The sequence below is a fragment of the Oncorhynchus nerka genome, linkage group LG10 (genome assembly GCF_034236695.1).
Source record: "Oncorhynchus nerka isolate Pitt River linkage group LG10, Oner_Uvic_2.0, whole genome shotgun sequence".
In the NCBI taxonomy this organism is placed as follows: Eukaryota; Metazoa; Chordata; class Actinopteri; order Salmoniformes; family Salmonidae; genus Oncorhynchus; species Oncorhynchus nerka.
Window position 1 is genome coordinate 53,824,850 of NC_088405.1, and position 26,231 is coordinate 53,851,080.

The 26,231-nt window shown below is 42.8% G+C and overlaps 1 protein-coding gene across 1 annotated transcript; it reads right to left on the minus strand.

Moving 5' to 3' along the window:
• Window positions 1-554: 554 nt before the first annotated feature.
• Window positions 555-25,535, minus strand: LOC115135591 (calpain-5-like). Its single transcript, XM_029670436.2, has 12 exons — window positions 25,295-25,535; window positions 16,608-16,803; window positions 15,598-15,729; window positions 14,942-15,150; window positions 14,640-14,832; window positions 13,377-13,567; window positions 13,161-13,238; window positions 9,580-9,898; window positions 3,973-4,175; window positions 3,723-3,844; window positions 3,460-3,596; window positions 555-3,305 (listed from the first exon to the last, which is right to left on the minus strand). Exons 2-12 carry the CDS (start codon window positions 16,770-16,772, stop codon window positions 3,123-3,125), a joined length of 1,932 nt encoding a protein of 643 aa, XP_029526296.1. The 5' UTR covers window positions 16,773-16,803; window positions 25,295-25,535; the 3' UTR covers window positions 555-3,122.
• Between the last annotated feature and the right edge of the window lie 696 nt (window positions 25,536-26,231).

Here is a 26,231-nt window from a genome sequence, read left to right on the forward strand (position 1 = left end):
GACAGGACAGACTAGACTGGACAGACTAGACTGGACAGACTAGACTGGACAGACTAGACTGGACAGACTAGACAGGACAGGACAGACTAGACTGGACAGACTAGACTGGACAGATTAGACTGGACAGACTAGACAGGACAGACTAGACTGGACAGACTAGACTGGACAGACTAGACAGGACAGACTAGACTGGACAGACTAGACTGGACAGACTAGACAGGACAGACTAGACAGGACAGACTAGACTGGACAGACTAGACAGGACAGACTAGACTGGACAGACTAGACTGTATTAGTGTCTATGTGGGCATAGCCTACCAACAAAAATGAGCTTGAAAATATTTTTCAGTTTGCCAATGTTACCATTTGTTTCACATCAGTGAGCCTTACTTTTGCTTTAACCTCTGATCTGTGAATTTACCTAAATGTATCTGAAGCAGAAGCCATTTGTTCAAATGAGCACAATCCCTGAGTTAGTGCACATGTTCATCTGTTTGTCTGTCTGTCTGTCTGTCTGTCTGTCTGTCTGTCTGTCTGTCTGTCTGTCTGTCTGTCTCTGTCTGTCTGTCTGTCTCTCTCTCTGTCTCTCTCTCTGTCTCTCTCTCTGTCTCTCTCTCTGTCTGTCTGTCGGTCTCTCTCTCTCTCTCTCTCTCTCTGTCTTTGTCCATCCATGAGGAGTGTATATATAGTTTTTTTAATGGGATGCCGTTCTTTAGCTTCCTCAGCGTGAGTTAAGACTCATTACTCCAGTGTCTTGTCGCAGCTAAACTTTCCTAAGTACTGTGTGAGTTTAGTTGTATCTGTTTCTATGCGTTTCCGTGAGTTTTTGCTGTGTGGCCGCAGATTGGTGGGTGTTAGTTAATCATTTGTCCATGAAAATGTTTTTAGATTGATGACTGAGTGCCATTCTATAATTGTAACCTGTCTTTACGGACCCTTGAAAACAAGAGGATCACATTCCCCTTCACTCTGCCATTCCTACCATCCCATAGCAGAGGCTATTGGACAAGTACTCTGAAAAGCTCTCTCCCTACATAAATATGATTGATTCTTAAAAGCTTACTTATAACCATCCCTGTGACATTCTCTGCCTGTTTCATAGTAGCCACAGTTTCCCTTAGGACTGTACTGAAGTCCAGACCTGGGACAGAGAGAGTAGGAGACAGGATAGACACTTGTCCTCGTGTTGTGTCTATATCCCTGGTAGATTTTTTTTGTGTGTGTGTGTGTGTGTGTGTGTGTGTGTGTGTGTGTGTGTGTGTGTGTGTGTGTGTGTGTGTGTGTGTGTGTGTGTGTGTGTGTGTGTGTGTGTGTGTGTGTGTGTGTGTGTGTGTGTGTGTGTGTGTGTGTGTATGAATGGGAGTGTAAGCAAGCATGAGTGGCTGTGTGTACACGTGTGTGTGTTTGTAAGCGAGAGAGCTACCTCAGCACTAGATGCCACTCCTGTTGTCCACCTTAACTCAGACGGTGAGGTGCAGGGTAGCTGCTCACTCGTACCACCACTGTAGGCTAAACGTACTGTAGAAATGCAGGAGAGCCATTGCAAGGAGGACATGGCCGATTTCATGCATGGGAAGCAACACATGTTAATTCATTTTCCAAGTAGGCTAACATTGTTAGAATATGTGTGTATGTATGTAAATAAGATGGAAAAAATGCAATGACAATATTCAGGTTGCTCTATAGTAGGCCTCTGTATTTGTAAATGGTTTGCACCCTGGAAATTGAACATGAAAATAAACATTGTCTAAACACTCCTGGATGGAACAATCCTGCTTGGGCTGTGTCAGACAGTACTCCACCTGGACACAGTGCCATTGGAAGCAGTCCTGTCTGTCTCCAGCACGCCCATGGAGCCTGTCTGTCTGTCCGGAACACGACTGCTGAGTGTGCCTGTGGCTGAGAGTATCAGGGACCTCACAGAGACCATCTGCCCTGTGACCTTTGGTCTCACCTATGTACCTGAACTATGAGCACAAAGATGAACTCTGGGACAGCTAGCGGCCCCCCCGGCCTGCCCCACCCCGCCCCGCCGGTCCGCTCCTCTTCTGCGGTCGCTCCTGTACATTCCTCTCTTTTGAATGTGTAAACCTGTACACGTGGTGTGAAAATTCCTCTATAAATGTGTATCAAGAGAATGGAACAAAGACAAAAAAAGCGTTTCTTTTTAAATGATTCCTATTATTATTCTACTATTATTATCATGTGGGTGTGTTAACCGCTGATTTGTCTGGTAAACCTCAGCAGGCCCCCATCTTTGGAAACAGACAGATGAGATAAAGCGACAGGGGAAAACTAAGGTTTCGGATAAGCTATTTTTAATTGTGGTTAATTAAAGCTATAGACTTTTTTAAATTATGAATTGTGCATGGCTGTGTCTTGAGTGTAAAACAACAAAATACTGCAGTTTGGGAACTGGACTGAAATCAAATAAAAAATTAAAACATCATTGTGAATTAACTTTTTGAATAGATGTACTTTGACCTTTTAGTAGGGATTACCTGGCAAATCATTTTGAGCAAGGGGAGTACGGTAGTTTAGACACATGCAGTATACCCTTTAGACATTTCAAGTTGCTCAGTAGAAGGATACAAATTGATGACCATAGTCCAAAACTTACTGTACATTCAGGTTATTCAAGACTTTACAACATTGTGTAGCAAAAACTGAAACCTTTTTTGTCTGTTTCTCAACAATATCAAGAGGCACATACATTTGTATATGATAACAAACATGTTATTAAAATGTATATGTTGCATCATTTTGTATACAGATACAACATGTGTATCACTTCAATTAGCTATTTTTGTTTCATAGTGTTTAGTATAAAATTGCATTTTGTCTTGCTTCATGCTGCTTTTTTCACATTCATTCACCTTTCAAAAAGGCAAAACTTGTCTCTTTACAAAACACAAAGTAATGTACTCCGGAAGGCTTGAAGGTTCTTCTTGGTCCATGCCAGTCCTTAAAAGAATTGATAGTCATTCTGACAACCAAAATGATGTCTTGTAGTGATAAGCTCCTGTCCAAAGTCTCCTTCTGGCGTTGTTATTGCAAGGAAGAGGTGACAGAGTCTTGTATACATTGTCAATGTGACCCAGGTAGTAGTCAGCTGATCCAGGTCACATCTCTGTGAGCTCGGTGCAGGTGACGATGCGGAGGGTGATGGAGCCAGGCATCTCGTCAGCCATGGCTCTGCCTCTTTTCCTTAGCTGGAGCCTCTGGGGTTTGGTGGAGTCTTTTAACGAGCCTGTCAGAACCACCTGGCCCAAGAACTGGTCCTTCACAGCGTTACTATTCCACACCTGGGGAAGAGGACAAGTAGGGAGGGGTGGACCAGGTAAGACCAAAGCATGAAAACTACACTTAACACTAAGGACATCAAATGTACCAATTCATGAATCACTTTATCTTTAGTTCCCAGTGGTATTTATGGCATTTGACACCTCTATATCTTACCTCCACAGTGATTGGCTTCCTGGGCTTCTTTCTGTAGAAGATGGCTCTGGTCTCAAACACCGGGTCCAGGGTGTCTGCCTTAACTGTTGACCGGACTGAGCGGCCCTCACAGGACACAATCACATATGGATCTGCACCTGCACAATGACACAGTATGAACCAGCCATAAGGTCATGCTGAGTAAACTCTGATAATGTCTATTTCTGACTTGTGTTTCCCTGTAATGTATAGTATTCATTAGAGGTTGTGGAGCGTTCCCTAACCCCCTGTGCCATCCTGGTTTTCCAGCCCCTCTGCTCCATGGATGTAGATCTGGGACACAACATGGGGGTAGCCAGTGACTGCACTCCAACACCTCATCCTGGGCTTGTGTTCTGTTAGCTCTCTGAGAGATAAAGAGAGATCATCACATACCTTTAAAGTACTGCTAAAAACTGCATCGACATCATACTAAAGTGTGTCATTACATCTAAATTGGGGCTCTTAGCTATGCCACAGGTCTAGTTCCAGTACCTGCATCCTGAGTCTACATCGGTGTAAACGCGCAGCATGAACTCTCCCAGAATCTCTGGTTTTAAGGTGGAGGGGATGATGATGTAGCGACCCTTGGGGAGCGTGACCCTCGTGAACACCGTGCGGGCGTTGATGTACTTCGACGTTTGCACGCTCGTCTGGGTGATGATGTTATGCATGCGGTACTTTCTGTTGAGTTCCACCTTAAATCAGAAGAAACCATTTCTCACCATGATTGTTCCGCCAATGTTTGTTATTTCAGCTGGAACAGATTGAAACGCTAAATCAATGGTAACACTTCATTTGAATTATTACTTATTATTACAGTGTGCTTACATGTGTAATTACACTGTAACAAGTATTGTAGTTAATTGTAATAATTCATTGTTACACTGTAGTAACAACATGTATCTGGTGGTAATTGCAGTCTGTGATTACAGGGGTGTAACAATGAATGTTTGTTACCATAGCATCCCAATGCACCATATTTCAGCCTGCACAAACCACATGATAAACAATATTTTAAATTGTTAAATCATTTAATTGTGCATTTGACAATGGGTCAAGAACACACTTCTCCAGCTTACCAATAACCATCGAAGGTGAGCATTTGCCCAATGTATGGCATCATGTCAAAATTGTGAACATAGTACCCCATGGTGACAGTGGGGTTATGGTATGGGCTGGCATAAGCTATGGACGACGAACACAATTGCATTTTATCAATGGCAATTTGAATGCACAAGGTCCCGAGGCCCATTCTCGTGCCGTTCTTCTGCCGCCATCACCTCGTGTTTCAGCATGATAATGCACTGCCCCGTGTCGCAAGGATCTGTACACAATTCCTGGAAGCTGAAAATGTCCCAGTTCTTCAAAGGCCTGCATGCTCACCAGACATGTCACCCATTGAGCATGTTCGGGATGCTCTGTATCGATGTGTACGACAGCGTGTTCCAGTTCCGGCCAATATCCAGCAACTTCACACAGGCATTGAAGAGTGGGACAACATTCCACAGGACACAATCAACAGCCTGATCAACTACAGTATATGCGAAGGAGATGTCGCGCTGCATGAAACAAATGGTGGTCACACCAGATACTGACTGGTTTAATGATCCACTCTCCTACTTTTTTTAAAGGTACTGTATCAGTGACCAACAGATGCATTTCTGTATTCCCAGTCATGTGAAATCCATAGATTGGGGGCCTTATGAATTTATTTCAATTGACTGTTTTCCTTATATGAACTGTAACTCAGTAAAATATTTTAAATTATTGCATGTTGCATTTATATTGTTGTCCAGTATAGTTACCATGTACAGAATATACTTTCCATGCAATCTGTAAATTTTGGGGGAATTACATGTAGCTAGCACACCACCTAATTGTCTATTCTTGACTAATTAGCTAGCTAACTACCTAAAGCTGGAAAATATGCTATGATCACTATTCACTAGCTAACTAGATAGCCAACATTAGCTGGGCTCAATGGTCTTATCTTCCCTGAACCTTGTCCTCAGGGTAGCCATACCCTAAGGGTATTACGTGAGACTCACCCAGCATGTTAACATTAGCTTGCTGGCGAACTACTTGTGTCGACACAAGCACTATTATTGCTAGCTGGATAACACTAGCTAGGTAGCTAACTAGGCCTAACTAGCTACAGTGCCTTCAGAAGGTATTCAAACCCCTTGACTTATTTCACATTTCGTTGTGTTACAGCCTGATTTCAAAATGTATTGATCATCTACACACAATACCCCGTAATGACAAAGTTAAAACATGACTTTAGAATATTTTGGAAATGTATTGACAATGAAATACAGAAATATCTCATTTACATAATTATTCACAGTCGAGTCAATACTTGTAGACGCAGTTGGGGGTCTTTCTGGGTAAATCTCTAAGAGCTTTCCACACCTGGATGAATGATTGTTGATCATTGCTAGACAACCATTTTCAGGTCTTGGCATAGATTTTCAAGTAGTTTTAAGTCAAAACTGTAACCCCCCGCACTCTGGAATATTCACTGTCTTCTTGGTAAGCACCTCGTGTAGATTTGGCCTTGTGTTTTAGGTTATTTTCCTGCTGAAAGGTGAATTAGTCTCCCAGAGTCTGGTGGAATGCAGACTGAACCAGGTTTTCTTCTAGGATTTTGCCTGCTCTTAGCTCCATTCTGTTTCTTTTTCATCCTGAAAAACTCCCCAGTCCTTACCGAATACAAGCATACTCATAACATGATGCAGCCACCACTATGCTTTAAAATGTGTTTTATTGGATTTGTCCCAAACATAACACTTTGTATTCAGGACAAAAAGTTAATTGCTTTGCCACATTTTCTGCAGTATTACTTTAGTTCCTTGTTGCTAACAGAATGCATGTTTTTTTTAACATTTTATTCCGTACAAGCTTCCTTCTTTTCCCTCTGTCAATTAGGTTAGTATTGTGGAGTAACTACAATGTTATTGATCCAGCCTCAGTTCTCCTGTCACAGCCATTAAACTCTGTAACAGTTTTAAAGTCACCGTTGGCCTGCTAGTGAAATCCCTGAGTGGTTTCCTTCCTCTCCTGCAACTGAGTTAGGAAGGATACCTGTATCTTTGTAGTGACTGGGTGTATTGAAGACCATCCAAAGTGTAATTAATAACCTCGCCATGCTCAATGGACATTCAATGTCTGTTTTAAATATTGTACCCATGTACCAATAGGTGCCCTTTGTAAAGCATTGGAAAACCTCCCTGTGGTTGAATCTGCGTTTGAAATTCACTGCTCGACTGAGGGAGCTTACAGATAATTGTACGTGTGGGGTACAGAGATGAGTTAATCATTAAAAAATCATATTAAACACTATTATTGCACACAGTGTCTATACAACTTATTATGTGACTTGTACGCAACATTTTACTCCTGAACTGATTTAAGCTTGCCATAACAAAGAGGTTGAATACTTATTGACTCGAGACATTTCAGCTTTTCACTTTTGTAATTCATTTGTAAAAATGTTGAAAAAACATAATTACACTTTGACATTATGGGGTGTTGTGTGTGGACCAGTGACAAAAAAAGCTCATTAATAAATTTTAAATTCAGGCTGTAACACAACAAAATGCGGAAAAAGTCAAGGGGTGTGAATACTTTCTGAAGGCACTATATACTATATATGCCTAAACTATAGAAATGATGATGATAATTGGGGGTAATGTAGAGCGTCTATGCTAAATTGTCATACGTTCTTCTTCTCTACCACAGATTCCCACAAGGTATCAGACTCCAGGATGGGAAAGGAGATGATGAAGATGAAGACAGTCAGACGGAGTTGTCGATTTCTATTGTTACTTGTAATGTTAAAAATAGCTAGCTATCTAGGCTACTCACCATATTATATAAGCTTCAGATTTGAAAAACCACTAGAATAGTTATTTTTCTGTTATTGAGTAGGCCTATAGCTTTGTTTAATCTAAATAATCAAAGTATTAATCTAACAATAAAAATCCTTATTATTTTGTTGCAGTAAAGTTGACTAAAGTAAAAGCTCATCTTTTGTTTGTAAGTATTTTTACTTGATAACGGGTAATGAGTAATTATAGTTACCTATGAGCAATTTCTATATAAAGTTACACTTCACTTTAAATAGCAAAATCCTGTGTAACAACTAGGCCAACTTTGTACTCATGAACAGGGGCGCAACGTCCACTGGGGACGGGGGGACACCTTCTGAAATTGCATTTTTTAAGATCCTTGATCATGTACTGTATACAGTGCATTCAGAAAGTATTCAGACCCCTTGACTTTTTCAACATTTTGTTACGTTAAAGCCTTACTCTAAAATGGATTCAATTATATTTTCCCTTTATCAATGTACACACAATACCCTATAATGACAAAGCAAAAACAGGTTTTTATCAATTTTAGCAAATTTATAAAAATGAAAACTTAATATCACATTTACATAAGTATTCAGACCCTTTACTCAGTACTTTGTTGAAGCATATTTGTCAGTGAATACATCCTTGAGTCTTTTTGGGTATGACACTACAAGCTTAGCACACCTGTATTTGGGGAGTTTCTCCCATTCTTCTCTACAGATCCTCTCAAGCTCTGTCAGGTTGGATGGGGAGCGTCTGGCTGGGCCACTCAAGGACATTCAGAGAACTTGTCCCAAAGCCACTCCTGCGTTGTCCTGTCTGTGTGCTTAGGGTCGTTGTCCTGTTGGAAGGTGAACCTTCGCCCCAGTCTGAGGCCTCTCTGTACTTTGCTCCGTTCATCTTTCCCTCGATCGTGACTAGTCTTCCAGTCCCTGATGCTGAAAAACATCCCCACAGTTTGATGCTGCCACCACCATACTTCAGCTTAGGGATGGTGCCAGGTTTCCTCCAGACATGACGCTTGGCATTCTGACCAAATAGTTCAATCTTGGTTTCATCAGACCAGAGAATCTTGTTTCTAATGGTCTGAAAGTCCTTTAGGTGCCTTTTGGCAAACTTCAAGCGGGCTGTCATGTGCCTTTTACTTAGGAGTGGCTTCTGTCTAGCCACTCTACCATAAAGGCCTGATTGGTGGAGTGCTGCAGAGACGGTTGTCCTTCTGGAAGGCTCTCCCATCTCCACAAAGGAACTCTGAAGCTCTGTCAGAGCGACCATTGGGTTCTTGGTCACCTCCCAAGATTGCTCAGTTTGGTCGGGCGGCCAGGTCTAGGAAAGAGTCTTGATGGTTCCAAACTTCTTCCATTTAAGAATGATGGAGGCCACTGTGTTCTTGGGGATCTTCAATGCTGCAGAAATGTTTTGGTACCCTTCCCCAGATCTGTGCCTCGACACAATCCTGTATCGGAGCTCTACGAACAATCCCTTCCACCTCATGGCTTGATTTTTCCGCTGACATGCACTGTCAACTGTGGGACCTTATATAGACAGGTGTGTGCCTTTCCAAATCATGTCCAATCACTTGAATTTACAACAGGTGGACTCCAATCAAGTTGTAGAAACATCTCAAGGATGATCAATGGAAACAGGATGCACCTGAGCTCAATACTGAGTCTCATAGCAACGGATCTGAATACTTATGTAAATAGGGTATTCCTGTTTTTTAAAAATAAATTTACAAACGTTTTTAAAAACCTGTTTTCGCTTTGTCATTATGGGGTATTTTGTGGAGCTTGATGAGGGAAAACATACCCATATGGTAGACCCCAGTCAGTGAGGTTGACCTATATCTTATCTGTTTTAGTCAACTCAATCAAGTAACAATTAACTGCAATACTGCAAAGTGATTAACAAATCATTTCGTGATTACAGGTCTCGTAGGAAGTTCTTGTCCCAGGCATGAACTGGCCAATGTGGCCATTATTGTAAACACCCACTGGCTGATTTGCTGTTTGTTCAACGGATGAAGAGAGAAAAGGGAAATTCCATTGATTTAGCCAAATTCTTGTACAGATGGGGAAGCCAAACATGTAGCACAGAGAACTTCTCCTCTAAAATAAACTGCAGTTGGACCAACGCCCCACGCCCCAGACATACACCCTGTCCTTTGGACAAACCCTCACTGACCCAGTCTCTCACCCCAGTCCCACTGCAGTCAATGTAAGAGGGTGTTAATATGAACTACCTTGAAGACGGTGAAGCCAAGGGTGAGGTTCTCTCCTTGACCGATACGTCTGTGGATCTTCATGTCTCTCTGCTGTAGGGAGATCAGAACCTCATCCATCTCCTTGGTCATGTCAAACAGGTACTGGGGGTTCTGTAGGAAGGTCTGTTTGTAGTTCATGCAGCCACCACAGCGGTTGTGCAGGGGCTCTGAATGCTTGGTCCAACTCCCGAAATGCACCACTTCGTGCCATGTCTTGTGGATGGTGAGCAGAGAGGTGTTGATGAGATGACACACATCTGCATCCGTGAAGTACTTACACCAGTCTGTAAACGCCATCCTATGGAGATAACACATAGAGAGAGAGACACAAATTAAGACTGGTAGATACCATAAAACTTCAATCAAACGCAGTCTCTTTTGATAGCTGGGCAACAGCACACATTTCAGCAAATAAACACCGGTTTCAAATAAATGCTAGGTCTAAATGAATTGTTAACTAGGTTTCCATGGATTATCATGATTTTTTTTAGGTTTAATGTTTTATTTGTTACAATAAATAATTCAGGAATGAATTGAAATAATTATGGAAATCTGTTTTTACACAGATGATTAATTATATTGACCAGATACTCAAGTGGCAGCTCTAACAATGAAAATAAGTGTCTTCAAAAATGGAAGGCAGCCAGGAGGAGTCAAGATCAGGTGGGACCATTCTAGCCAATGAGAGGGCAGATATGTGTGTGAACAACTAATCTAACGTAGAACACATAAAGGTAACCCCTGAAACCAGATCTCCTACATACATACTGGTATTGACAAGTAGAAGAAAAAATTGTTGAGGGAAGTTCTGTTCTGCACTGTTCAACCAATCCAGTAACTGTGGAGGAGATAAGATGGAGTGTCGCCTTGTTAACGTTCCAAAGTGGAAATCGTGTCACAGGCTCTTTTTCCATTTCACCTGAAAACTGTAACATCCGGTTATTGAGGACTCGGCAGAGGCTCGTGAACATCAGGCACAACTTAGATGTAAAGTGCTTTTTCTCAAAGTTGCCGGGATGTCACGTGTCCTACTTATATCAGCACACTCGTAACAACCTAAGCATTACAAACAGTAGTTATTCCTCCGCAAGGCAATCAAACAAGCTAAGCGTCAGTATAGAGACAAAGTAGAGTCGCAATTCAATGGCTCAGACACGAGAGGTATGTGGCAGGGTCTACAGTCAATCACAGACTACAAAAAGAAAACCAGCCCTGTCGCGGACACCGATGTCTTGCTCCCAGACAAACTAAACAACTTCTTTGCTCGCTTTGAGGGCAATACAGTGCCACCGACACGGCCCGCTACCAAGACCTATGGGCTTTCCTTCACCGCAGCCAACGTGAGTAAAACATTTAAATGTGTTAAACCTCGCAAGGCTGCCGGCCCAGACAGCATCCCTAGCCTCGTCCTCAGGGCATGCGCAGACCAGCTGGCTGGTGTGTTTACGGACATATTCAATCAATTCCTATCCCAGTCTGCTGTTCCCACATGCTTCAAGAGGGCCACCATTGTTCCTGTTCCCAAGAAAGCTAAGGTAACTGAGCTAAACGACTATCGCCCCCCGTAGCACTCATTTCCGTCATCATGAAGTGCTTTGAGAGACTAGTCAAGTATCATATCACCTCCACCCTACCTGACACCATAGACCCACTTCAATTTGCTTACCGCCCCAATAGGTCCACAGACGACGCAATTGCAATCACACTGCACACTGCCCTAACCCATCTGGACAAGAGGAATACCTATGTAAGAATGCGGTTCATCAACTACAGCTCAGCATTTAACACCAAAATATCCTCCAAACTCATCATTAAGCTTGAGACCCTGGGTCTTGACCCCGCCCTGTGCAACTGGGTCCTGGACGCCCCCAGGTGGTGAGGGTAGGAAACAACATCTCCACCCTGCTGATCCTCAACACTGGGGCCCCACAAGGGTGCGTTCTCGGCCCTCTCCTGTACTCCCTGTTCACCCATGACTGCGTGACCATGCACGCCTCCAACTCAATCATCAAGTTTGCAGACGACACTACAGTGGTAGGCTTGATTACCAACAACAACGAGACGGCCTACAGGGAGGAGGTGAGGGCCCTCGGACTGTGGTGTCAGGAAAATAACCTCACACTCAACGTCAACAAAACAAAGGAGATGATCGTGGACTTCAGGAAACAGTAGAGGGAGCACCCCATTATCCACATCGATGGGACAGTAGTGGAGAAGGTGGAACGTTTTAAGATCCTCGACGTACACATCACGGACAAACTGAAATGGTCCACCCATACAGACAGCGTGGTGAAGAAGGTGCAACAGTGCCTCTTCAACCTCAGGAGGCTGAAGAAATTTGGCTTCTCACCAAAAACACTCACAAACGTTTACAGATGCACAATCGAGTGCATCCTGTATCACCACCTGGTACGGCAACTGCTCCGCCCACAAACGTAAGCCACTCCAGAGGGTAGTGAGGTCTGCACAACGCATCATTGAGGGCAAACTACCTGCCCTTCCAGGACACCTACACCATCCGATGTCACAGGAAGGCCAAAAAGATCATCAAGGACAACAACCACCCGAGCCACTGCCTGTTCACCCCGCTATCATCCAGAAGGCGAGGTCAGTACAGGTGCATCAAAGTTGGGAACGAGGGACTGAAAAACAGCTTCTATCTCAAGGCCATCAGACTGTTAAACAGCCATCACTAACATTGAGTGGCTGCTGCCAACATACTGACTCAAATCTCTAGCCACTTTAATAATAAAAAATTGCATGTAATAAATGTATCACTAGTCACTTTAAACAATGCCACTTTATATAATGTTTACATATCCTACATTACTCATCTCATATGGATATACTGTACTCTATACCATCTACTGAATCTTGCCTATGCCGTTCGGACATCGCACATCCATATATGTACATATTCTTATTAATTCCTTTACACTTGTGTGTAAAAGGTAGTTGTTGTGAAATTGTTAGATTACTTGTTAGATATTACTGCACAGTCGGAACTAGAAGCACAAGCATTTCGCTACACTCACATTAACATCTGCTAACCATGTGTTTGTGACCAATACAATTTGATTTGATTACTTCTGTTTGAGCAAATAAGCCATACAAAAACATACACGAAAACGGTCAACAACTTTGGGAGCACAGACCCCTTGAAATCGGTCAATCGCCCTCTAGTGACAAAAGTAAAAACTGACAAAACCACGAAAAAAATATATATTTTTGAAGAAATAGAGGCATATTGAAACAAAAAAAAAACGTGATACAGTGTATAAATGATAACACATTAGTGCAGGAAATTACGAATTTTTATAAAATGATGGAAGTGAATGCTGGTATTAAACAATTAACTATGGCAAATGAGAAAAAGCTGTGTGATTTAAGGAAATAGACGCCTGGCTCAAATAGAAGCCTGTCTCTAAAAAGTGCCTGTTGTGTTGATTTAAGCAAATAAACTCCCCGGGCTATTAATTGAAATTTCACGGTAGATAAACCACTATCTCATGTGCTGAACAGAAGAGATAATAGTCTTTAATTGTTTTGTTTACACTCACCAGAACTCCCCATCGTTTTCTACTGTGATGCCAAGCTTATCCCTCTCCATGTTGCCAACCCTTTCCCATTCTGCTGAGCTGAAGTGAGGAGGGGGAGAGACAACGGGAAAGACGGAGAAGGGAAATAATGAGTTGATGTGTTCACTTGGGCACTGAAGTGTGGAGAGGTTGAACTGCATGTGAGCGGGGAGGATAAAGGCTCCATGTCCTCCACACCTGTCACTCCAGGCTCCTTTCCACTCAGTCTTTCCCCAGGGGTTTCTCATGCGGATCAGGGGGATGGTCTTGCTCTGGAAGTAGGCCATCAGACCGTGGCCCAAGCGTACTTTCTTCACTGCAGTCACCGAGTAGGCATGGCCCTTCACTAGCCCACACGCCATCCAAGCCTCGATTTCAGAAGGAGACGCCTAAGAGTGTGACAAACACATTAGTCAGTCACTTCCCACTGGGCACACACTGGTTGAATAAATGTTGTTTCAGCATAATTTGTCAACATATTGTGACATGGAATCAATGTGGAAAATACATTGGATTTAAAAAAAAGTAATCAACCAGTACGGTTTTTAATCTAATTTCAACCAGGCTTGTAAACATTGAAATTAGGGTACACTCTGTGCGACTTAAAGTGGTCCTATGGACAGATACTCAAATCTCCGCTGTGGAGCTTTGCAGCTCCTTCAGGGTTATCTTTAGTCTCTTTGTTGCCTCTCTGATTAATGCCCTCCTTGCCTGGTCCAAGAGTTTTGGTGGGCGGCCCTCTTTTGGCAGGTTTATTGTAGTGCCATATTCTTTCAAATTTTTAATAATGGATTTAATGGTGCTCCGTGGGATGTTCAAAGATTCTGATATTATTTTATAACCCAACCCTGATCTGTAGTTCTCCACAACTTTGTCCCTGACCTGTTTGGAGAGCTCCTTGGTCTTCATAATGCCGCTTGCTTGGTGGTGCCCCTTGCTTAGTGGTGTTGCAGATTCTGGGGCCTTTCAGAACAGGTGTATATATACTGAGATCGTGTGACAGATCATGTGACACTTAGATTGCACACAGGTGGGCTTTTTTTTAAACAAAATAGGAAAAATGCCAAGCGGGATGAATACTTTTGCAAGGCACTGTATACACTCATTCATCCATGGTTGATTGGAGCTATGGAAGTTTAGAAGTAGTTACCATTAGCCCTATAAATAGAATGCCAAATTCACAATATTAATAATACACTTTTTCAGTTTAAAGTCAATGTATTTAAGTTGAAGATTTACCATAATTTCAATGTTTACAACGATGGTTGAAATGAGAAAACTGTACTGGTTGATGACTTTTTTCAAATCCAATGTATTTTCCACATTGATTCCACATCACAATACGTTGAAACAACATTGATTTAATCAGTGTTTGCCCAGTGTGTTCTGTCCCTGTGACAGTTACCTGTGACTATATACAGTGTGCTGACCAATTGAAAACGATCAATTGAGAAGACAGACCTTGATGGAGCAGCTGATGATTCCACCCCTGTCGTAGACTTTGAGCAAGTCCTCAAACAGGTTGTCTATTTTCTCCTGGTCTTTGTGGAAAACTTCAGCCTCCAGGTTAATGGCCTCTGTCACGGCTCCACTGAAATCAACAACCGCATCACCAGTGTTGCCCCCATCCAGCGACTCATAGCAGCCAGAGAGCCTGGAGACAAGAGGAGAGAGAGGAGAGACAGGAGAGGACACAGAGAGGTCAGAGGGCAAAAAAAAGGGGAGTTGAAAGGAGGGTTGAGTAATGTTTAGAGTATACTGACTTGGCATAGGCTTTTTCAAGCAGGGCACTCCAGAACTCGTTGTTGAGTTTGGAGTGGCAGTAGATGAGCTCTCTGTTGATGGTGGGCAGGCGATCATCCACCACCACATCCACCCACTCCCCAAACACCCAGAACTGGAAGTGGAAGATACCAGCGTAGTTCTCCGGGTGCTTAGAGTCCCATTCCTGCTCCTTCCAGTCAGGGATGACCTGTCAACACACAGGGCTTCACAGTGAACCACATGTCTAGTCAAATGTTAATAGTTTTAAACTTGGGTGGGATTATTGGCGAGTGCTTATTTTCCTAGCCAGGTTCATTTGAATATAAGGAAAATATTCATGTTGCTGAGGGATGGTAGGGTGATTTCTGAAGGAAATATGACACTGTTTTCCATTCAATGACAGTAAAAAGCCCCTCAGGTGAATTCCTCACATCAACTATGTTAATTAAACTGAGTCAGGTATCAACAGTTTGGAATGACATAGATACCCATCCACATACTTCACATACATTATGTATGTGTTCCTTCCCAAACAGCACCATGTATATCCCCATAAGGGGACTAAAGGAAACTAATACACACGGAAATACACATACAGTCTTCTCTTGCAACGCTCATCTCAGAATGTGACCAGACAGGAGGAAATCAAACTCACCTTCTGCCAGAGGTCTGTTTTCAGTGCCAAGCAGGAGCACGCCGCCACAAACCAGCAGTTACCCACACGGCCCTGGTTCAGGTCATGGGAGCTGATGCCCTCCACAAACAGATGAGGCTCGTCGCTGATTTCCTGTACCAACGAGTGGATTTGGAAAATGCAAATACTTCTTAGAATTATATGCTTGTAACAATATTTTTACTTACCAAATAGTTCTGGCTTTGAACATGTTTGGTTTTAAAATGAGTTGGAACTCTCTTGAGGTGTTGTACTTGTGTGATAAATGAGAAATTGTCATTTTTCTTCTTGTCACTTGAGCTCTTGAGCAACGTACCATATAATGCACAGATAAGGGAATACATTCATTTTACAGGAATGCTACAACTCTGTCATCCACCACTGAACAGAATGGCAGTGAATCAACCTTAGATTTAAAACAATTCTCTGACACTATTGAAACACATGTTCTGTCATATACTGTATTTCTCACACACTATGTAAAGTACACACTTCGAGACCATTCCCAGTAACACCCTCACCCCAATTTCACACCACAGTTTGTTGTCTGTCACCACCATGACCAAACATCAACCTATAAATTGGTGTTTTAAGCAATAACATTTCCCCCAAAACTATGAGGAAAAACATGAGAAATACAAATTGTGACATTCTATTTCCTGTTTTATGTTTTTGCATGCAGACAGTGCCTGCAGACTCTGCTTTTGGTATTACATATAAAATAATAAAGCACAGGTTTATTTTTCTCTTGGTCAAATCTGCTCACAGGTGACTGCTCAGGTATCTGCTCAGGTGACTGCTCAGGTATCTGCTCAGGTGACTGCTCAGGTATCTGCTCAGGTGACTGCTCAGGTATCTGCTCAGGTGACTGCTCATGTATCTGCTCAGGTGACTGCTCAGGTATCTGCTCAGGTAACTGCTCAGGTGAATCAAAATTCAAATAGAAAAGTTTAGAATGAGTCAAGTGCTCTGTTTAGTCTTCAGTCACTCACCCGTGGTCTCTTCCACTCCACCATACCAGGAGGTGGTTTCCTGTAAAACAGGGATGCGTTGGTGACAGGAAACTCTGGATCCTCAAACAGTTTCTTGTCCTCCAGACATTCCTTCTTCAGCTCCGAGTAATGCTGGTTCTTGTATGAAGTGGCCGTGGAGAACATGGTTCAGACGCTGCAATCTCCAAACTGCAAACTGACCACAGAAGAAGACGTCATGTTACTTTATAGGCAGACTATCTGGAGAGTCCTTGTCAGTTGAGGGTCTGTCATTGTTCCCCTTTGACTCTGGGTGTCTGGACAAGAGCTCAGCATACCGTACACTAATACACCCCATAAATCCCAGACTAGCTCTTTCTTGGAAAATGTTGTAATGGCATTTTTTCCTTTGAATCATCATTGTTTGGATATAGTCTCCAAGGCAAACTCCCACAGGGCAAACAATTGGTCTCAGGATAAATACATCCAATACCCAATATGCTAACTATTGTGCATATTTTAATAAATGGAAGTAAAAAACAGTCTTCTACAAACAAAATCTACGAACAAGTACTCTACATCACTTTCAAAGTTAGGGTCAACCATGGATTTTACTGTACTCTACTGAACATATTTCCTGAAATATCCTGTACTGTGTGCTCATTCTTTTACCAGGTACTGCTGGAATGTCTAGCAATTTCATGCACATCTTTGTGTGAGAAATGTACAGTGGTAACTCAAAACATTTCTAAACTATTTCAAAAGCATAAATAGCGCTCACTTTAGATTACGGGCTGAAAAAGATGCTCTTTCTAAATGCCTTGTAAATGATTTATTACGGACCCTTAAAAATAAAGTGTTACCAAAACAGCAAATGGCTAAACTTTTACTGGTTTTTGCGATGGAAACATCGCATGTGTGCCAAGTTTTTAGACGAAAAACATCTGTTCAAAACATCTTCTGTCCTCTGGGAATATTATGATTTTCTAACTCTTTGACTGGTACAGCGCACTTTACCCCATCACCCTGACCCCTGACCACAGAGGTCAAACTCTTTATAAACAAGATTAGATCTGATATTGTGACTGTCTGCCACTGCAGTCACGTCCTTTTGCAGTCTGCCATGAATAACACAGACACAAATCATTCCATTTTGTGGTCACCGGAGCGCAATCAAGCTCTAAACTCCCAGTGAGTTGTCGATAATTACGTTTCCCAAAAACATTACACACTTTAGAAAATGCCTCTCAGAGCGAAGCCCATTAGTATCACAGTGAGATTCAGTTCATGATAATGCTGTCATGAGGATGATGACAGTTCATTATCATCATGTCCAACATTCCGCTACCTTCAGTTTTCAGACAGAACATTAAGCAGAAAAGCCCCCACATTCAATACACTAGAATAATTAGTGGAATAAATGACGCTGTCCTTCTCTCTCTCCTGTACACTGTCTCTCTCGTTCCTTCACACTCAGAACAGCCACATTGTACATTGACTGCATGTATCTTCCTCAAACTAAGACAAAGAAAGCAAAGAGATACTTAAATATATGCAGGTGGCTTATTGTATTATTTATATTACAGATGTTTGTCATCGTGAATCTTGCCCTGGAGGCAGAACTGAGCAATTTCCACTAGATGGGCCAGCTGCAAAGTCTAGATTGTCTATATAGTATAAATTCATGATAACAAACATTTAATTTAAGGTTAGGCATTAGGGTTAGCAGTGTAGTTAAGGTTAGGGTTAGGTTTAAAGTTTTATGACGTCGTGGCTGTGCCAGCTAGTGACCAAGAACCCTGCAGAGATGCCTCCAGGGCAAGACACATGAGAATAAATGACAACATGTGTCACGCCCTGACCATAGTAAGTTTGTTTAATCACCATGTTTAATCTCTGTCTTGGTATGGGCGTGATAGTGACTAGGTTTGGTCATCTAGGTTTTTTGTATGTCTATGTTGGCCTGATATGGTTCCCAATCAGAGACAGTTGTTTATCGTTGTCTCTGATTGGGGATCCTATTTAGGTAGCCATTTCCTCATTTGTATTTGTGGGATCTTGTCTACGGATAGTTGCCTGTGTGCACCAGTAGCTTCACGTTTCGTTTGTGCTTGTTTGTTTTGTTTTGCTGAGTTTCGATTTATAAAAAATATGTGGAACTCTACTCACGCTGTGCCTTGGTCTACTCATTACGACGAACGTGACAGAAGATCCCACCAAAAATGGACCAAGCAGCGTGTACAGGAGGAGTGGACTTGGGAGGAGATCTTGGATGGTAAAGGACCCTGGACGCAGCCCGGGGAGTATCGCTGTCCGAAGGAGGAGATAGAGGCAGTGAAAGCGGAACGGCGACGATACGAGGAGATAGCTCAACGAAGCAAGCACGAGAGTCAGCCCCAAATTTTTGGGGGGAGGATGCACACGGGGAGATTGGCTGAGTCAGGGTTTAGACCTGAGCCAACTCCCCGTGCTTACCGTGGGGAGCGTGTGACTGGTCAGGCACCGTGTTATGCGATGATGCGCACTGTGTCTCCAGTGGGCATTCACAGCCCGCAGCCCGCGTTCTTTGCCAGCTCCTCGCACTTGCTGTGCGAAAGGGAGCATCCAGCCAGGATGGGTTGTGCCGGCTCAGAGCTCCTGGTCTCCAGTACGTCTCCTCGGACCAGGATATCCTGCGCCGGCTCTAGCACTATATCGCCAGTACGCCTTCACAGCCCAGTGCATCCTGTGCCAGAGCCACGCACTTGTCGGGCTAAAGTGAGCATCCAGCCAGGACGCATTGTGCCAGCTCTATGCTCCAGACCTCCAGTGCGCCTCCACAATCCAGTACGTCCTGTGTCTCTTCCCCGTACTCGCCCTGAGGTGTGTGTCATCAGCCCGGTACCACCAATGCCGGCACCACGCATCAGGCCTCCAGTGCGCCTCCACAGTCCAGAGCTTCCGGTGACAGTTCCCAGTCCAGAGCTTCCTGGCGACAGTTCCCAGTCCAGAGCTTCCAGCGACAGTTCCCAGTCCAGAGCTTCCGGCGACGGTCCACAGTCCGGAACCTCCAACGACGGTCCACAGTCCGGAACCTCCTGAGACGGTCCACAGTCCGGAACCTCCTCCTGAGACGGACTGCGTCGGGAACCACCAGCGACGGACTGCGTCCGGAGCCTCCAGCCACGGTCCAGAGCCTCCAGCGACGGTCTGTTGTCCAGAGCCAACAGTAGGGGTTCTCAGTCCAGAGCCAACAGCAGGGGTTATTAGTCCAGAGCCTCCTGCGATGATCCACGGTCCGGTTCCTCCGGCGACGATCCACAGTCCGGTTCCTCCGGCGACGATCCACGGTCCGGTGCCTCCAGCGACGACACACGGTCCGGTGCCTCCAGTGACGACACACGGTCCGGTGCCTCCAGCGACGACACACGGTCCGGTTCCTCCTGCGACGATCCCCGCACCAGAGCCACCATGGAGGAAGACGTCGGATCTGCGAGCGGCACCAGAACAGCCCCGATGGTAGATGCCCACCCGGACCCTCTCCTATTGAGTCAGGTTTTGTGGTCGGAGTCCGCACCTTTGGGGAGGGGGGGGGGGGGGGGGAGTACTGTCACGCCTTGACCATAGTAAGCTGTTTATTCTCTGTGTTGGTTGGGGCGTGATAGTGACTAGGGTCATCTAGGTTTTTTGTATGTCCGTGTTGGCCTGAAATGGTTCCCAATCAGAGACAGCTGTTTATCATCGTCTCTGATTCAGGGTCCATATTTAGGTAGCCATTTCCTCATTTGTATTTGTAGGATCTTGTCTACGGATAGTTGCCTGTGTGCACCAGTAGCTTCACGTTTAGTTTGTTTGTTTTGTTGAGATTTGATTTATAAAAAATATGTGGAACTCTACTCACGCGGCGCCTTGGTCTACTCATTACGACGAACGTGACAATCTGCTAAATAAATAATAATATATGCTTTTATCCAAAGCGACTTACAGTCATGGTGTACACATTTTACACATGTGTAGTCCTATACCAATCATTCCCAATGTAAGTATATTTAAAAGAAAACTAAGAAAAACTTCCGTCTACTCTACCTCACTCATAGAAATTGGTGGAATCCCTGTGGAACGTTTCCGACACCGTATAGAATGCCCCAAAGAATTCAGGCTGGTTCGGTACTACATAGGTCTACCAAATAAACTGGCTGGTGAGTGTATGTCTGGCTGGCTATTGGCTTGTGTGGATATTGTACTGTATATGGTGGTTAGCTAGAGTCTATACTACCTGTATTAACTGCTTATTTTGTAAATCGGGAGTTGCTGTAACAAAAATTGAGCGCAAGAAGGGGGAGAACTGGGGAGCTCTGAGGTACAGGGTCGCAATATATATATTTTTTACCTTTATAATAAAGCACTGCATTTGCGTAGTGGCAAAGAGCAGTACAGTAGAGGCACTTACCAGGGCAGTGCACAGACATTTTGGGGGGCGTGGTCAACAACAACAAAAAGTGCACCCCAAAAAAGATTTCCCTGCAACCCGCTGACACAGATTCTTTAAGCAATTATTACAATACGAGGGGAAAGCAGCACACCGATGAGTAAAGTATTTTGCTAAACTATTTTGAACTTTAATAAATTCTACACTAACAACTACCAACAATTCCAGTCAAAATTGAAGATATTTAAGAAATAATGCAGTCTACCATGACTATATTCAACCCAACACAATTTGTTGCCACTGTCACGTAATCCAGTGGTTTTCAAACATTTTGACCTGCGACCCTCAAAAAGGAGTCGTACAAAACTTGCGACCCCCACGCACATGAAAAACGAAATGATCTGCATTTTACACCTGCATTTGGAGCTGAAAGTAATTCATTTTAGCAGCCAATATCAACTGGGGATATATCATGTCACTTCTCTGGAGCACAGGGGCCTCATTTATCAATATTGTGTATAAACTATTCTAAAATACAAATGGAATTTAGAATGTTCTTATGCACAGAAAAAAAGTGTGATTTCTCAAACAATCCTACGGCCGTAATATGCACATCAGTAGGAGATAACCATTGACCATCTCAGCCTCAGAATAACCATCTCAGGCTCATCTTTCTAAATGCCCCTAATTAACCATATTTGGTTAAAATCATCCCTTTCAAGCCGATGGGGACTATACAACACTGTACTATGAAATACAAAAACACAACCAAAAAAAGCTTCGATTTTTTTCTTCCCTAGACTTAAATAGAGGTACTAGTGTCAGAGATTGAGAACAACCAAAGGGTTATATTTGTCCTTTCGAACAATTTCTAAGTCAATGCTACAGCCTGTGACCTCCCAAGTGGTGCAGCGGTCTAAGGCACTGCATCACAGTGTTGATCCCCGGCAATGTCACAACCCACAGTGACCGGGAGTCTCATAGGGCAGTGCACAATTGGTCCAGTGTTGTCTGGGTTAGGGGATGGCTTGGCCAGGGGGGCTTTACTTGGCTCATGGCGCTCTACTTGTGGCGGGCTGGGCACCTGTAAGCTGGCAACGGTCGTCAGTTGAACGGTGTTTCCTCTGACACATTGGTGCAGCTGGCTTCCAGGTTAAGCGAGTGGGTGTTCAGAAGCCGTGCGGATTGGTGGGTCATGTTTTGGAAGGTGCATGACTTTGCCTCTCCCAAGCCCGTTGGGGAGTTGCAACTATGAGACAAGATCGCAATTGGATATCACAAAAAGGGCGAGAAAAAAAGTATAATGCTACAGCCCACGCTTCTATGCAAAATACAAATTGTTGTTCAATATTTTGTTTATTATTACATTATTTTGTTAATATCTCCTGCCTTGGTATAGGCTCTGAAATTAAATAGGCTCAAATGTGATGTCACACTCCTAATCCTATTGCACAGCAGTACTACAGCCTACCCACACTGTCACATAGGCTACTGTCAAGGCTACCGTTCTATTTACTTTAGAGCATGCTTGGCTATTAAATTAGTGATTGATAAATGGTAGCCTAATACTTGTTGTGAAGCGGGAAATCATTTAAATCAGTCATGTCAGAAAAGGAGAGACGGCCTGCAATATGATTATGATTTAGGCCTATATAAAAGTCAAATAAAATATAATACGACATGCTGTTATGCGTGTATCTTCTTACCAACAGCAAATGCATTTGCTCTATCAGGCCTACGTTTAAATGTTTTTATTAGCCTGGCATTATTCTAATTCCGGTGCATCAAACACCTCACATTTCCCCCAAACGAACAATAAGCCCATTTGCTTGCAGTAGTTGATCAACCTTCTAGAAGTTGTGCACATGGATGGTTTGAGATTTGCGTGGAGATGTACTCACAGGCACTTTCCCGTCAAGTTCAAAATAAATACCAACCTTTGCAGGAAAAATGGCTCAGGAGTGTTTTTTTTGTGTGCACGCACGTTTGATAAATGAGGCCCCAGAGCAAGCAAAATCAAATGGCCTACTTGTAGATGAGGCTGCAGAATTGGATAGAAAGCATGTTCTGTCTGCATCACAACATCACTTTGGAGGGAAGCCTTTCTACACCACCTGGTCTCAGAGCATTTCGTATTATTCTGTAGGTAAATCCGAGACACTCCGTTTAGTATGATATGTGAGGTTCGTATGGTATGTATTAATTTTTGGATGTCCATCACCCATTTATGATATGGTATGATATGCTACGAATTACAATTCCCATTATATGTTATAATTTGCAAAACGTACAATATGTTACGTATCTGCTAAATGTATGATATGTTATGAATTCTAGCTAGGTGGCTAGGTGGCTAACGTTAGCTAGGCTAGGGGTTAGGGTTAGTGGTTAGGGTTAAAGTTAGGGTTAAGTTTACAAATTAGGTTAAAGGGTTAAGGGTAGGTTATGGTTAAGGGAAGGGTTAGCGAAAAATGGTTAGGGTTAGGCGAAGGGTTAGCTAAGTAGTTGCAAAGTAGCTAAAAAGAGGTAAGTAGTTGAAAAGTTGCTAATTAGCTCAAGTTGTCCACAATGAGATTCAAACTCGGAACCTTTGGGTTGCTAGACATGAGTGTTATACGCCCACCCACACCAAACCTACCAATCTGAGTGTCTGGGATTTACGTTTACTATATAAAGGTCTAGTCTATGAGACCAGGCTAGTCTGCAGGCTGCAGAGTGCTCATCTCAAAATGAAAAAAGGCTGTTACATTAATGTTTATTTTAAAAACACTTTCATAATTAATTTATAACACACCAAATTCCTCAGCAGGAGGCAGGCAGGTAGAGGTGTAAATTGGGGTTCAATGTATTTACACAGTGCTGGTGACAAATGTACAATTCAATTATATTTACAAAGTTCTAGACCTCAAACTTTCTATTCAAAAGAAAACATATCTCAGGCAAAACCTGTACTAACCATACAAGGCACGGGTGGGGGTCTACCAGGCTCAGCTCAGATACTGCCTCCTCTTGAGCTACCCAAAAGTGATCTGCCGAAACATTCCCAAACGGACACTTTATATGCAAGAAGCCACACCTATTCTGGCACACATGCCAGGTACATGGGGTGGCAGGTAGCCTAGTGTTTAGAGTGTTGGACTAGTAACTGAAAGATTGCAAGATCGAATCCCTGAGCTGACAAGGCAAAAATCTGTCTTTCTGCCCCTGAACAAGGCAGTTAACCCACTGTTCCTGGGTTGTCCTTGGAAATAAGAATTTGTTCCTAACTGACTTGCCTCGTTAAATAAAGGTAAAACATTGTTTTACAAAACATTTATGGGTGTTAAACAACATTGGACAAGATGGAGAAACTGGACACGTTCTCCAAAGACAATTAAGAAAATGACAAAACTGGTAAATATAATTAAATAAAGCAAGCTTATTAGGACAAGAGTCAAGCAGTATTTGAGCACTCCACACGTTTCCACTAAAGGAACGAGAATGGTATGAATGTAATAATATATTGTTTGAATGTACAGAAATTACCATTAACCAAACATTCTAGATTTGCCCTTCCAGTTTCCAAAGTGGCCTTTTTGGGTGGTGGTCATTGTTGTTCCTCACAAATATCGTAATAAATTCAGCAGAATATGCTACATCTGTTTCCCATAATATTGAAGGCAGTGGTGATGATACAGCTGCTTATCTGAAGACATATATCAAACTAGGCCTATCTGAAATCTGAAGATTATCAATCAAATCCCACTGTCACTGTTCTACTCACCACGGTTGTTGTGTTTACTACGATAATGGTCTATTTTAGTGCATGCTGATACAATAGTCATAGACTCGCTGTCACCAGCAATCTAGTAAAAAGCTGTGGCTGTTCAAATGATTTTGGTAAGTTCATAAGAACGCATTATCAAAGGTTTTTGTTACCAATACGGTTAGAAAAAGAATGGTGTCAAAACTCAAAACTGAATTCACTGTCATAATGTCTGTATGATACATGTTGTAATTGGAATATTATAATCACTATCTCATTGGGAGTATGTAGGCCAACACATCCAATTGGGTTTCAGTTTGACATAGCAGAGCTTCCCTCGATGCAAGTTTTTTCACGGAGGCTGTGATAGACAGCGTTCCGTTCCCTCTACAACTGCTACTGAAGAAATTGAGTGATACTGCTGCTGACGGGGAGTACACGTTATGTAGCCGTCTTAAACAAGACAGTTTGACAACATTATACACCAGGAAAATGGCTGAAGTTAAATGTCAAACCAAATGTAGGTCTAGTTCTCCACAGTGTTGTGGCTCTTACCTGTTCTTGTCCTCCTAAAATCCCAATGGAAATCCTAGAGTTCCTTACAGGGTTGTTAAGATGCCACCTCTGATACGCCTTGTCAAGTTCTACTGGGATGTTCCAACTACAGCCAAAGGGTTGTGTCCTCCTATCTGTCCCCTCCCTATGACAACAGTCTGCATCATTCGACTCCTACTTAATAGCTCTTTGAGTCCCACGGTAACGTCGGCACGTTTTAGTGACCCTTTTAAACACTGTGTTTGAGCTACAGACTTCTGCATCTGCTGGTGCCAACCATTAGCCTGTGCAATTAATGGGGGCTGAGCTAGAGCAGTGTTTGTGAGACAATGGCAGATCCCCAAAACTGTTCTTCTCACAAAAATGCCTGTAAAGTCTGAACAGTTAGAACCTCAAAAACTATTATGACTCCACTACGAAAAGCTGAGACTCACTCAAACACGCATGTAATCTGTTTTGCTCTATGACACTCATGAGCCACACAAGAGTTGCTAGAAGGTAAGGTTTCTTCTACATAGAAGATCATTGGACATCCCAGGAAATAGTGTCTGTAATACTAAAATAAGCTCACATAGTTGCGGTCACAAACTGACTAGTTTAATTTCCAACTGAGCAAACCATTTCTGTACTTACAGCAATCTTTTGAATTGATTTTCTATCAGGTTTTTGCTTGGCGGACAGGCCAGGCTCCAGGATGACATGGGGGGGTTCACAACTAGTATTGTTTTAGAACCCTAATAACACAAGTTAGATTGGTCCTATACTGTTCAAATGTGCAAATGTTTTATCTGAAATGTAGCCATACACAAACTTTGCTTTACATAATAATACGAAAGATAAAGTATATATAACTATTTGGATTTAAAAAAATACACATCTATTAGTTCCAAACAGGACAATCAACAATTTCAGAAATAAAATGTTCTTGTTGTTTTTC

Excerpts from the sequence above, each read along its gene's own strand:
- LOC115135591 (XM_029670436.2), bottom strand. The coding sequence starts at position 16,772 with ATGTTCTCCACGGCCACTTCATACAAGAACCAGCATTACTCGGAGCTG. Across the intron at positions 15,730-16,607 it reads TGGAGTGGAAGAGACCACGG|GAAATCAGCGACGAGCCTCA; the intron begins GTGAGTGACTGA and ends TCGTTGGTACAG. Across the intron at positions 3,597-3,722 it reads AAACCAGGATGGCACAGGGG|GTGCAGATCCATATGTGATT; the intron begins GTTAGGGAACGC and ends GTCATTGTGCAG.